This window comes from Chiloscyllium plagiosum, unplaced genomic scaffold, assembly GCF_037043375.1.
Source record: "Chiloscyllium plagiosum isolate Xiang-an unplaced genomic scaffold, Cpla_swu_hap1 HiC_scaffold_21, whole genome shotgun sequence".
Taxonomy (NCBI): Eukaryota; Metazoa; Chordata; class Chondrichthyes; order Orectolobiformes; family Hemiscylliidae; genus Chiloscyllium; species Chiloscyllium plagiosum.
The window spans coordinates 9,367,444-9,382,038 of record NW_028270159.1 but is presented as its reverse complement, the minus strand read 5'-3'; the positions used below and the strand labels follow the sequence as shown (position 1 = coordinate 9,382,038).

The 14,595-nt window shown below is 39.6% G+C and overlaps 1 protein-coding gene across 6 annotated transcripts in view; it reads right to left on the bottom strand.

The window, feature by feature from the left end:
- Nucleotides 1–4,324: 4,324 nt before the first annotated feature.
- Nucleotides 4,325–14,595, bottom strand: part of slc25a25b (solute carrier family 25 member 25b) — a 41,994-nt gene continuing 31,723 nt past the window's right edge. For all 6 annotated transcript variants that reach the window (XM_087998230.1, XM_087998231.1, XM_087998234.1 and 3 more), the window contains 7 exons: nt 14,298–14,409; nt 11,883–12,041; nt 9,431–9,583; nt 9,090–9,197; nt 8,818–8,985; nt 8,477–8,627; nt 4,325–7,675 (listed from right to left, as the gene is read on the bottom strand). In XM_087998230.1, the coding sequence (XP_087854356.1) occupies nt 7,491–7,675; nt 8,477–8,627; nt 8,818–8,985; nt 9,090–9,197; nt 9,431–9,583; nt 11,883–12,041; nt 14,298–14,409 (1,036 nt within the window). In that variant the 3' untranslated portion in view covers nt 4,325–7,490. The remainder of the gene's footprint in view (nt 7,676–8,476; nt 8,628–8,817; nt 8,986–9,089; nt 9,198–9,430; nt 9,584–11,882; nt 12,042–14,297; nt 14,410–14,595) is intronic.

Below are 14,595 nucleotides of genomic sequence, written 5' to 3'. Positions count from 1 at the left end.
TACAGGAAAAGCTGAAAGATGAAGAGGAAAGCTGATGACCTGGAATGCGCTCAAAGAATAATGCCAACAGATTCAACAGTGATTTAGATACATACACGAAGGAAAATAAATTGCAGGGATCTGGGTAAAGAGCACAGGAACTAACTGGACAGTGCTATTAAAGATTGGTATTATTAAAATACATTCTTATTCAGAGTTTGAACTAATTCAAAATTAAATTGAGTGGTTTTGATGTGACAGAACCAAATGAACCTGATTTCTGGGCCACTGACTCAATTCATCATTTGAGACAGTATATTTTGCTAACAGCTTTGACGATCTTACAAAATTCCCAATGGAAAAATGCCATCCGAATGTATCTCTGGAAATGTTTTGAATTACTCCTGTTTTACAAAGAGCTCAAGATCACACATCTGTTCAGCTGGAACTAGATCCAAGACAAAACATAAAACTGTTAATGCAGCAAATCCAAACTACGATGCCACATACGTTTGGCAACATTCAAAAGGAAGATAGTGCAACATTTTGGATAGATTCCATCAGAATTGTGCCTGAATAGAAAAGGTTTCCAACCCATTGACCTATTTTTCCCTTGTGCTGACTACATAATTGCAACGCTCTACGTTTGAAAGATGTTCTACATACTTTGTCTAAATGCTAATTACTCTGACTGCAAGATCCAGACAACTTTCACATTAAAACTCACCACTCAATTGACATATCCTGATAGAAAGCATCATACTTTTCAAGGTTGTGTGAATCACTATTCTACTTTTATTTATTTACCATAATTGCTGCCTTTTTCCTAAAAAAATGTTTAGAAGTAGGGGACAAACATTATGCTGCAATTAAAAACTAAAGAACGATGGGGGATATCTGACCACGACGTTAATGATGTAGGTTATGCTGAGAAATTTCAGGCAATCATTTGATAAGTCAAGCAAAGACCATCCCAAAGTCAGGAGGAGGAAGTCAGTTTTGAAGCAAGTTTTCTGCTGGGCAGAGCGGAGATGCCTACTCAGGGGGATGATTGCTTGCTGCCAGCCTCATTAACATGCACCCTCCTATCCTGGCAGCTGCCAATTAGCTTTATCACGAGAACTCTTGTTACCATAGCAGGCAACTGGCACTGCAGCTTGCCAGTGTACTCCTTCAGACTGCCATCTTGGATGCGTTGCATCAATGTTTCAGTGCACTCAGGCAATGGCCACACTCACCCGTCTGTGGATGCTGACCTCAGACATATGCCAGCTCCTCGACACGATCATGGCGTGTCTCCAATACTCCTGCACTTTGCAGAGCATTGGTGACCATCAAGGAAATGCTGCAATGAGACCACAGAGTGCACATCGACAGGCAGCCAACTCCAATATTGGATCAGGCTCTGTCACAACTGCTGGCTTGCTTCCTCACTTTGCACCCACCCAGACGCATCCTTGCTTTGTTTTGCTCTTTGACCCCTCAGTTGGAGCTTAAACACTCAGCATTGTTGTCCTTCCCAGCTGTTCAGAGCAGACCTGAATGTTCCAGACATGCCTCACCCACCTCAGAAGAAAGTAGCCCTGCAAATCAAATGTCTAAAGATCTGCGGTTGCTTTCCAGAACTGTGCATCCCACTTGAGCCCTGACTACTTCCCATCCCACCTCCACACCAACATACCAAATCACACTCCCCACCCAACCCATTGTCCCTTAAAAGCCCTAACGTCAGTGGAGTGTCAATTCTTGCACCTCCACTTTCCACATTTAGTCCATACATTCCACGTCAATTCAGCCCGCATGTCACGAGCAGACTGTTATACAGACCCCCTCTCTGTTCTTCACCTGCAACCTGAAAACATACAGCCGCACACTTTGGGTTTGTACCTATACTACAACTGTGTGTTGGAAGTCACCACTCAGTTCAAATGGCTTCAGAGAGTTTAGGCTCCCTTGAGTATCTTTGTTTCAATTACCAATGAAGAGTGAGATACCAGGTTTGGGAGCCAGACTTCCAAAGCAAGGCCCCACCTACCATTTGTAAAAAGGTTCATGGCAACGCCATGAAAATTAGACTCTTGAAACGTGATGAGCACAACACACCAGGTATAAATGTTTGCTAACACTCTGCAAGGCTTTCCTCATTTCACAGCTATGGCAGATGGATCAATTGCCATGGTTAGTCAACAACACCATTGTTTGGTCAGAGATAGGAAAGGTGCCAGATGAACTCCCGATCTTGGTCTCTCCTCATCCACCCACAAACCAAGTACTATGCTCCCCATCGAAAAGATGGTGGCTGGCAGAAACCTGCGCGAACACAGACAGTGGTAATGCCTTTACAGCACCACAGCTGAGCCTACTGTCTTGAAGGCTCTCCCCATCACTTTCCTGCTGGCTGCTGCCACTTTAGGTCACCTGCCTTCACACTAGACCCTTCCCTACCCAGCCACCGACTGGTCACGTTGGTAATAAATACAGTGAAAGGAGCGCCATCAGTGACTGCTTCTAAACTACGAGCGATGGAATCAACTCAGCACTGAACTCCGATCAGGAGTTACTTGGACAAAATGCAGACCAGAAAAGATTGGAGATAAGCATTTACTACTACACACTTGGGAGTAAAATCTGTAGTACCTTGCACAACCTTAGGTGCTTCCAAATCTTGCTCTCCTCAAAGTTAATTAGAAAAGGAGGACATGATACAGAGACAAGCTGATTGGTACAGCAGATGAATGGCTTCCATCTGCTCCTACGTCTTAGTCTTTTTGAAGTGATACATGTCAGAAATGGAGCAGTACATGTGAGAGTAACAAGATAATCGATTCATTGATATTGGGTGAGGTATAACAATTGGCACGGGAAGCAGGGAACACACCACTACTCTTCTACACCCACAACAGGCACAATGGGAACTCACCTTAAGGCCTAACCTGAAAAATCAGAACCACTGACAATATGGCACTCCTTCAATAAAGCACAGGTCGTGTGCTCAAACTTCACAACTAGGACTTGAACACACACACACACTTTTGGACTCCAAGGCAAGTGCACTACCCTCTGATCCACACCATTACAGTCCACAGAAATTCACTCCAATGGTCAGTTATGCTTCACATCCTGAAACAGCAAATTTCATAGAATTCCCTAGTGTGGAATCCATTTGGCCCATTGAATAGATAGCAACCCTCCAGAGAGTATCCTACCCAGTCCCAGACACATCCCCACCCTACACTGCATCTCTCATGGCCAATTCACCTAACTCACACATCTTTGAACTGTGCGAGAAAACTGATGCACCTGAAGGAAATCCATACAGACACTGAGAACATGAAAACTCCACAGAAACAGGTGCCTGAGGAATGGAATTCAAACCAGGGTCCCTGACACTGAGGCAACAGTACTAACCACTGAACCATGTCACCCTTTCTCCAAGACCTTTGCAAGCCTGATCTTATCCTTTGTTTGCTGAGCAAATTGCTATGAAGACGTAGAGATACCTTTAAGAGTTGAAAAGCTAAGGACAAAGCATAGAGTCCAGAACAAGGTAACAACACAACACTTGGTTGAAACAGCTAGCAGCATCTGGGTTGCCACGAAACAAAAAACCAAACAAATTTGGCCAGTTTAAAGTATGCCCTAAGATACCAGAATCCAATCAAATTTGAATTTAGTATTTTGATAATATTAAAACCAAGTGATCTGTCGTTTGGGGTATAAAACCGGACATTTTGAACAGTTAGGGGAGAACTGCCAAGCCACCAAGTACAGACTGCCAGCAGAACAGCACTCTGAAAGGTACTTGTCTAGAAGTTTGCGCAGAAATCGAAAAGACAACAGAGGAAAATCTGCAGAGAAAGATACAAAGAGATTTGACAGCTGACTGGTTTTGAAAGTTGAAATTTTTGTAAATCTTAAATCGGAACCTTTTAAAAATCGGACTACTATTGTTGAGGAGTTAAAAGATAGGCTTAAGAGAAAGGAGTTGTAAATAGTTGTTGGTTTTGAATATTCTCTGTTGGACTTAAAGTTGCTAATTTTTACTTTAAATTGCCTCTCTAATTTTAACAGACTATAGCACAGGGTGAAGCTTGTGTTTTGCTGGTTTAAATTAGCTGAGGGGTTTACCCAGTATTGTAACAAAATCCATCCATTTCTTACACAGAAGAAATCCTGGCAGATTGCTTTTGCCTTATCCTAGAGCAGAAGCAAAAGGGGGAACAAAGATAATTTTAGTCACCAACCAGATTGGGTACAAACTCTAGGTCATTCTGACCACATGACCTGAACTTTGCAGCATGCTCCAGTAGACAATATCCAAACACCAAAGAATAATGCCCACAGATTTTATTCACAGAAATAACTTTATTAGAAGACTGTTCCCTATTTGAACACAAATACATAAAGGGTCGATTATCAGTCTTGCTCTACAACACAAATAGGATCACAAAAAAACAGGAACATTTGCTTGCATTGATTCTGCACAACTTGTATTTCATAATTTAAGAAACTTAATCACAGGCTGCCTTTGGCAAAATCAGGTTTCACTGTTAAATCCCAAAACAAATAGTGACCTTGATTCATTTATCAAGTAAAGGATTGAGCTAAAGGACAGCGTCGTGGGACATTTGGATCTGTTCTCTGGAGATACTGCACCAACAGAAGAGGACTCAGAGCACAGCCCTCAAAGAGGGAAAATCAGGATCTGCAGAGGCACTTCACGGCTGGAGGCCAATAATCACAGTTTACAGGCCCTCATCTTTTTCGCTAAAACAGCTTTTTGTTAAAAATAAACAAACATTCATACTTTAAAACTGTATTTCCATGGTCAACTGGTTCATAACGTGAAAATAATCATCCAGCAGAAAATACCTTCTGGTCCCAGTAATATAATTATAAATTCTGTGTTTGTGAAGGAAATCACCCACATAAAACAAAGCTACTTCATTCTCTTTCTTTCCCTCAATCCTCAGAAAAAAGTGTAAACAGTGCAGATTCCAGGTTTGCAAGTCAGATCAGGAAGATAGGCTGCAAATGCCTGAGAAAATCTTACAGCGCACTTAGTGTGCAGGACAATACCAACAGGAAGTTAGCATCTTTTAAACAACACAAACAAAAATAAATAAATATCCACAGAAGGTTGCAGAGCAGCAGTTTCACATCCCTGGTAACTTTTGTAGATAAACAGCTAAAACAGAAGAAGGAGTCTCAACAAGGTAGCGATCAAGCCATTCTTTTAGTCAAACTTCTTTAAGTTTAGGTGATCACAGTTAGTTACACACAATTTACTTATCACAAACTTCCAAAATAAATACATAAATTAGGTGGGGGTGGGGTTGGAGGGGGAGAAACACCTGAAAACTCAACTTGCACTACACAAAATTCAGTTTGTAATTGTAATGTGATGTTTAATGAAAAACAATTAGTTCAGAAAAGTGCCCTTTTTTAGAAACAAAATCAACACAAGGCCTTCAACTGCTACAAATATAGGCAATACTTTTTTTATTAAAATTAAAGTCAAAACTACACAGAACATTTGCTCATCTGCAGCACAAACCACACTCCAACCACAATCCACTGTGGTGACGTGCAGACGAACAAGGACTGATCTTGCTAAAGGAGCACAAGATTTGAGATGCTAGTTGCATTTCACCAGATGGATATAGAATCTGGTCCCAAAGTTCTGCAAGTCTCACTGTACCACAACTTCATGAACCTCTTTGTTCACAACATCCTTCCACACTTTCAAACCGTCTTGCTGTCTTCCACCACTGCTGCAGGCTTGTCACCTGCACCACCCTCCATCAAACCCTTACAAAAAACAGAAAAGGCTTGTCTATCTGACCAGCTCCAACAGCGTACAGACAGATTTCACGCTTTCTTTTAAAGATTTAGAATTCAAGAAATGGAAGAACACATTTGCAGCACCAGACTGCAGATCTTTCTCGCCTTTCTGGTGAAAAATAGATATTCTGACTTTGTAGCTTACATGAAAAGCAGTAGCTGTTAGAAACTAGTAACACCTGCTGGATCAGATTTGCCACTTATCAATACTCAATATCAACTTCCGTCATTTGTCATCAGTGGAATACTCCAAATAACGTAGCTCACCTTCCTGAGCACCTTTCAGACTGAAGTTAGTGCCTTGTGACTTATTGCCTGTCAACTATTTGACCTAGATGTTTCTGCAGTAATATGCTACATGGAAAATGGCCATACTTCACAGGAGAAAACTGGCCTGTGCTGTACACATGCTTTTATTCCTTTCATTTCTCATTCAAACCAGAGTTTGGAATTAACAAAAAAGTCAAAATGACTGAAAGTTAATTCATGCTTCCACACATTAGAAAGGGCTCAAGAGGATTTAAAACTCATACAAAATGAACTGCTAAATTATAGGACGTGCAAAAGACAGCAACACAATCTGCCCTCATTTAAGTCACATTTATTAATAAATATCTGGTTAGCACAGCAAGGTGTATAAAAATAAATAATTTAACCCCTTTCTAAACACGAGACAATCATTTAAGATTTCCATAAGAGAGCTGACCACCCACACAGCACAAAGTGAAGCAGATTTAAAAGAAACTGGAAAGGGTGGGTTTAACTTCACTCATGATGGTCTAATATAATCTTACATGGACCTAATATTTGGTTCCTTTACCAGATGATTATGTGTCCATTATCAGATTATAAGCCTTTAGCAAACTTGTAAACAATAAATAACATAAATATCCAGTTTACATCTGCAGTACATGATAAAACCAGACACCATGATAAAATTAACCCAGCTAATATCGAAACTCAAGAAATGTGCAAATGTGACAAAAGAATGAGAATACTTTTGTCTCCAGAAGTTAAAAAAAAAAGGAAACCAGAATCCTTTCTGGAGCTTCCCAGTTGTGCAGATCAAGTTACAATTTCAGAGGGGAAATCCACAGTCACATTACATTCGATTGCAGAAGTTCTAATGCTCCACAGACCCAACCTGTTCATCAAAAAAGATTCGATTTTCCATTCCCCCTCAATACAAATGATGAATGCCGATGCTAGTTGTTTAACACCTTGATGCATTCCTATGATATTCCATTTGCCTTTTTAACACCAGCATCAACCCACTTACTTTAAAATTTAGGGCAGCACTACGATTAAAATCAGCAGATGAGGAATACCACATGATTGCAAGAAGTGTTTTTCACATGGGTATTTGTAATATAGTGTCATGTAACAATTAAAGAGCTTCAAGTGGTCTTTGAATAACTGATGCAGTGGAGACAGTGCTACACAAATCAGCTCCAATAAGGATCCAAGCTGCATTTTTCAACTTCTGTCAAAAATCAAAGGCTAATCAGAAAATAAACCTGCTGACTCGTGTTGGGGAAATGGTCCCTTTAACCCTCTTCCCCATGGTGTCCTTACTTAACTAGTGTTTTATGACATTCACAGAATGAAATGGTTGAAACCCCAGGATGATCACCCAAGATTAATCAGCTTCAAGTCCCTTCTGAGTTTCATCGCGATGTGACTCCAAGTGTCATTTTCAGGTTTTCATACACCACATAGCTAATGCTCACAGCTGGAATAACTTTCATGAAATTGGGTGCTAAACCACGGTATAGTCCAATTGCTCCTTCTGTGCTCAGAATGTGCCTGAAGAGTCCAAGCATTGTGGGCTGAGGTGCTCCCTCAGTGGTAGCTGTAAAGCAAAAGGAAAATAAATGCATATTTATTTGATGCAAATATCTGCATTAAATTAATTGCAGAAACATAAACCCAACCAAATAGTAGCTTTTGATAAGATAAACCTCAAAGCTAACACTAAAACATCTCCTACCTTCATATTAATGCATGATACTAGAAATACCGATCAAAACTTTGCTAATTAGGTAAACATACTGGGTTTTCAGTTACCAACAGGGCAGGTCCCAGAGGTAAACCCTACCCCTGAGCAGAACTGTCTTATATCAGTTATGACAGCAGTTCACTGTAAAATAATTAGTGTCCAGCTCCCGGAGATCAGAGCAAGCAGAGTTGTGAACTCTGGCTGACTCTCTATCAGGCTCAGCTACAAATATATTCATTCAATAGGCTCCTATCTGGTTTGCTGCAATCTTCAAAAATATGCCACACCAAAAGTCTTCATCTTCAAAATGGAAGGAAAGGTAAGAGCAGGAAAAAAACTTGCAATCAATTAGGAGGAGTTTGGTTTCATTCACAGTGACCTACAATGACATTTAGCAAATCTGCATTTTTGCAGAATTACCAAGTCGCCTCTTGGGAGCAGATTTAAATAAACGTACTCCTAATCTTGGTTGCTTGCAGTAAGCCAAGTTCAGACTTCTATGGATTGAAGACAGTTCAATGCTCAGTCCTACAAGAGGCTTTTGAAATGACAAATAATCCATTGATTGAGCAGTATAGAGGGTAACTGCCTCGCTAATTGGGAAGTAAATTTCTCCCAGTTATTTGAGGAAAATCAAAAGTGCAAGATGGTTACCTTGTGCCTGCATTCGTGTCCTGACAAGTGCTAATGGGTAACTAGCTAGCTGTCCACAGGTGCTCGAAACAGTGCCACAAGCCAAGAGAACAAAAACACCAGGATCCACACTGTCAGTAGCATAGCGCTGCAACCAGGAATTCTTCAAAGTCTACAGAAAAACGAACAGTTCTGATTAACGAAATACATAGACAATTAAAATGAGCATCAACTGCAGAGTGCAAGATAACAGCAGCCTTATAGCAGACAACAGAACTGAAAAGAGTCAACAAACCAAGAGCTGCAAATAGCTTTTTTTAAAAAATTACTGCATTAAAAATTCTGCAAGTTGAAAATCTCACCTCATAAATAGCCAGGTCTATTCCAGCGTAGGGGATGATGCCCAGCATATTGGGAACATATCCTTTGTAGAATGCTCTAACCCCCTCTTTCTTAAATATGTGTTTTGCACAATCGAGCATTCCTGAGTACTGCCCAGTTTTCCGCAATGCCAATCTTGTTTTTAGCACCTGAAGTGAATACCCAGAGTTATAGCCAGAAGCACAAATAAGTGTTCATTTTAAATGAAAACCTTATAAATTGCTAAAGATTGTAACTCAGAATTAAACATTACCTCCATCGGATAGATTGTACTTTGTGCAATTAGTCCAGCTAGTGACCCTGCAATCAATCTCTCCTGAATTCCTAATGGCTGCTGGTCACTACCAATTAGTCTTTTTATCTGTAAATGAACATTTGCAATTAAAGTTATGGCCACATTGAACAGTACATCAGACAGATTATGCTTGCTAAAATGTCATTATCAACATTTTCATTCCAGTGTCTCTCGTCAGTCTGACTGGATCACTAATCATCAGGATTACATTTGTTATGATGTCAAAAAATGGAGTCAGTAAAACTATTGGCGATTTCACTTTTGTCTGAAACCTAGGTTATGACCATGATCCCTGTTACCTGCTCATATGCCATGAACTTGAGAGCAGATTCTGGTGCAATTTTGATTGCATTTATTCCATTTCCTCTCCACAACGATCGCAATCCTCCTTCTTTAATCATGTGGCTAAATCCTCCTGCGATGCACATATTGTTTGTTTTGGAAGCATGTACCTGTTCAGTAAGAACACAATCATTATTGCAACTTATCAGATATCATGGTCGACATGATTGTGACTATAATGTGACTATTAGAAGCAAGGTGCAAGAATGTGAATCTGCTTTGTATATGTTTAAATGATTCAATGCCATGGATTAAAGGAACAGCAAACACATTAAAAACACTCCTCTCTCTCCCCCCACCCTAATCAATTACATTGCTAATCTTGCAATAACCAACATTCTTTAAAAAGCTTCATCTTAATTCAATACAGCTCCCCCATTCAGGAAGTTGATTAAGCACGATCATGACACAGACCAAGGGGGAGGCAAAATTTGATTCTCCAGCCTACGCTAAATGGAGCTTTTTCTGATAATCTCAACACCCAGGTTGGAGGCAAGGGAACAAAAAGCCAGGGACCCAACAGACATCTATCATATGACCCACTGGAATCTAAAAGGATTGGTCCAAAAGGTAATCAACTGACTTTCTAAAGTACAGTCTCCAGAAACATAGCCAAAAGGTTCAAAGCCCTTTGATGAGTATTCATAAGTAAATTTTGCCAAACTAACTGATGGACCAAGTATCAGTTTGGCATCATATGTCACTGGCTCCAGTTCTCCTTCAGTTTTCACAAACACTGATTTTTTTTTTGCAGTATTGTTTCTTATTTAACTAAAGAACATTTAATTCTCTGCTCATTTCTTGGTAACAGGAACTAATGCTTTTAATATATTTTAAAAATTACTAAGTATGTTTGAGATGCAGCAAGACCTTCCTGCCAAGGTAAATGCTATATAGAGCATATGAACATTTTTAGTAAGGCTCTGTTTTCAGAAGCATAATAAATTGGAACAAAGTTAATTTTATACCAATGTTCAACCTTTCACTCATTTGCTAACAATTAAATTTTAATGGAGAGAACATATAACTGAGGTGGATTTCACAAAGGACTGGACTACTGATCAACATATTTATCAGTTGTGCAAGTATTTATTCCAAGAATCCCTTACTAGTTAGGCAATCAAGCTAAATTTACTTTAGCATTGATGGAAGAATGCCAAGTCAGCCATAATTTTCTTAAAATTAAATCAATGTTACTCATGCCTTTTTTCTAGAGCAATATTTAGACCATTAGTCAGAGATCAGCACCCTGCTCAAGAGTTAACAGAGCAAAGCAGAAAGGCTATTACATAGCCAACTAAAAATGAATTCTACCCATTTATTTATACCTAATTGACTTGGTAGGTAGAGTTGTGAATTATGAACTATGTAATATGGTTCTCTGCTTCACAAATCCTGCAGGCGAAGGGACAGGTCATTTAGGGAAAGAAAGCCTCCAGCATGCTAATTAAGATGGTAAAAACTGTTTAAAACTGCGCTTTTTCCTTTGAATCAATTGTTCCCTTTCATTTTCAAAAACAGGAAAACAACAGATGAAGTGGTTCTGTCCATAACCATCAACATTTAAATTAATACAAAAAACCCCAAGAATTTCAGAAACAAAAATGGAAATAGCTTGGAGAAACTCAGCAGGTCTGGCAGCATCTGTGGAGAGAAAACAGAGTTAATGTTTCAGGTCAACTGACCCTTCTTCAGAACTGATTGCTGCTCGCAAAAGATTGGCATATATGCTGAATGGGGAGGGGAGGGAGGTTAAAATCTTTGTCTGAGGAGAGCCAGAGATAGCACACAGGACAAGGTGCTCAGGCCCTAAAATGTATCCATTTGACGTAAAACATGCAAGTCACAAACGCACTAAGGGTTATGCATAATTACACTACATATTTCTTGTAGTTGCAGCCATATCTCTTATTGGTTGTTGCAATTTCTGACTGTTGAGGCAGGTAACCCAGGTAAACTGCAGTAAGGGTTTACTCTTCAAATTTTCCTGCAGCTGGCTTGTTTTCATTAAGCTAGCTGATCTCATCTAGCATGACAAGGATATAGCAACTGACTTCAATACATCAGTGATAGAAGTCAGAGAGAAGGAAGAAAATGCATCAGCCCCACTTCCTAGTCCTGATTACGACTCAAGGGCCAGGTTTTTGATGAACCCTGAGAGATCAGAGATACACGCTTTTGAGGCATGCACATGTGTGCTCAAGAGGGGAAGGAGGTGAAAGAGAAGTCAGTCATTAAATAACTGTCCAATTACTCAATCATTCCAAGGGCCCAGTGGGCAAATTCATCAGTCTGCACACAGAGTAAACATGCAAAAGAGCGAACAGTGAGGAAACAGAAGGTTTCTGATCCAGTGACATTGGTGTTTCAATTAAGTAGCTGACATTTGCAACAAAATGGAAAACTCACCTGCATCAGCACCTTGAGCCGGTCAAGGGGAGCAGTGCATGTTCTGGACACAGCACCTGCACCTCCCCCTGCCACCAACTGCCTCCACCACATCCCAGTTTGTTTTTCTTCCTCTGTGAATTCATCTGGGATTGTTAAACTCTCACCTACATCAAAGATCTGGAACACAAGGTGAGGAGGGTTTTAAATTCATAGTTAGACACCTCTATCAAAATAGCCCATAAATAATTACAGTAGCAACTGATGTAACAATCTTTTTCAGTTAAGGTAAGAGAGATATTTTCACTCAAATAAACAATGGCATTTACTGTTTAAAGATAGCTGCTTTTAAAAAGAAAGACAGAAGCAAATGATCTCAAAAAGGTTTTCTGATTCAATCTATAAACTCACGCGCTAAGTCCAAAGGTTAGCTAAACTCAGACCTGTCGCTCAATCCAACTGCTTCACAAGTAATTAATCAGATTCTTTTGTACTTTAATGCTGTAGGACAATGCTTGGATCCCAATTTCCTTGTAGCATAATTGAGCATTTTAAACATGCTCCAAGTTCTATTCTCATCACAACTTGTACTCTACCACAGACAACCCACCCCTTCCTGAATCAAATGCACACAAGTTCAGGTGACAACACACCTGAAATAACAAATTCTGTTTCACACAAAAAAAACAATTTACTAAATCAAAACCAAGTTTGAAATTATTCATTAAAAAAATTCCACGAGGCACTGAATTCCAGGATCCATTTACTTTTCTCCCTCAAACCTGTGACTATGGATTTTTCCAAAGTTACCTTTTACCTTGTGACATAATTGCGAAAGCACCATGGCAACTTGTGTCAATAGTTATGCTCCTTCTGATTTCAGATCGTACTAGGGGTCAACTGTACAGGCAAACATATTGCAAAGAAATAGGAACATCCAATTGTGACATCTGACATTGAGACATTGCCAAGTATCAGATTCAGAAGTTCATGAACAAGTAATCAACGTAAAGTTGAAGTCAAAATTCCAATCCATGAATCACCAGGTCATTCCACTGTAAAACCAGAACAATCTGCCTATCCTGTTAAACGTTACTTGGTCTGAGAGCGGGCAGCTCAACTGGTCTACACAAAAGCATGAAATACAAGGGTAAAGAAAACAGTGAGTCATTCGTACCTGTGCTGGCTCTGAAATACCTCTTGGCTTATTCTATTTACTTCTCTTTGGCGTATACACAAATGTATTTTAATCAAATATTTTCACATTATAAGCAGTGCCCTCCAAATTTTCCCCATCGGTGGCCCCCTTTCAGGCTCAAAAACTTAGGACTCCGTGGTGAAAAATGTGATTTATATTGGGGAAAATGTATGACAGCAACAGTAGGGCAGCTCCATGACATCCATTGCTAAGTCAGAGCCTGCAACACAAACCTGGATCCCAAATCCACCTTGGGAAGTCCTGTTATAAGCGAGCAAAGATTCTTCCTCTTTTCACAGGGGCATTCCTTCCATACATCAGTATATAAACTAAATCTCTCACTTCATTCTTTTGTTCTTCAAATTACACTAATTTTTTTCTTAATTCATTTGTAGGATGTGGGTGTCACTGGTTGGGCCAGCACTTAATGCTGTCCCCAGCTGCCTTTGAGATGGTGGTGCTGAGCTGCCTTCTAGAACTGCTGTAGTCCACCTGCTATAGGTTGACCCACAATGCTTTAGGGAGGGAACTCCAGGATTCTGACTCAGTGACAGTGAAGAAACTGCAATATATTCCCAAGTCAGGATGGTGAGTGGCTTGGAGGGGAACTTGAAGGTGGTAGTATTCCTATACATCTGCTGCCCTTATCCTTCTAGGTGGAAGTGGCTGTGGATTTGAAAGGTGCTGCATGACGATCTTTGGTGTACATTTTTGGTTAATCAAATTACTGACCACTAAAATTACCTATTTAGCTCAAAAACCTAGTGACCTCTATCACATCATCTTAATTATCTATTGTTCCAAGAAACAATACCAAAATTCATTTAACTCCCTCATTGTATCTAAAGCCCAATTTCCTCCCTGGATTACCTTTGAGGCATCATTTACATATTAAATTTTTGCTAAATGAGATCTTAAATCACATGATTTATCCAGGTTTTATATAATTTCAAAAAGCACAAGAATATCATTTCACAGTATGAAGTTCACAGGGGAGAAGGTTCTGTTTTGATAAGGTGCTGTAACAACTGATGACTGAGAATGTTCATTACTCTCTCTCTGATTACCTGATTAAAATTTTATTAGAGACTTACACCATGCTCCTTTGGAGCACACATATAGGAGTCAAGATGACATTGGAGACAGGTGAACTGAAAAATATTGTAACTGAGAACATTGCTACACCTAGATATTCATAGATAGTCAGTCATTTTCAGTAGATTATGTTCTGGACTTACTGTGGAGTGCTTCCAGTACAGGATTATTTCAGGAATGTTGTCTGCTGGATGTAAAAGGTGATAATCTCGCCACTCATTCCAGTCAATCGTCATTGTTCCATTTGTATCCATGCTATTAAAAAAAAACGAACAAGACAAAAAAAAACTTAAATTGACACTGTATATTAAAACTCTACCATTTAATGGAAGTTATGATCTACATACACATGACAATTCAATATTTTAAAATGCTAAAATACTGTATTATAAGCTATTGTTGCAGGAATAGGAGGGGAAGGTTTATCAGCATGTAATTGAC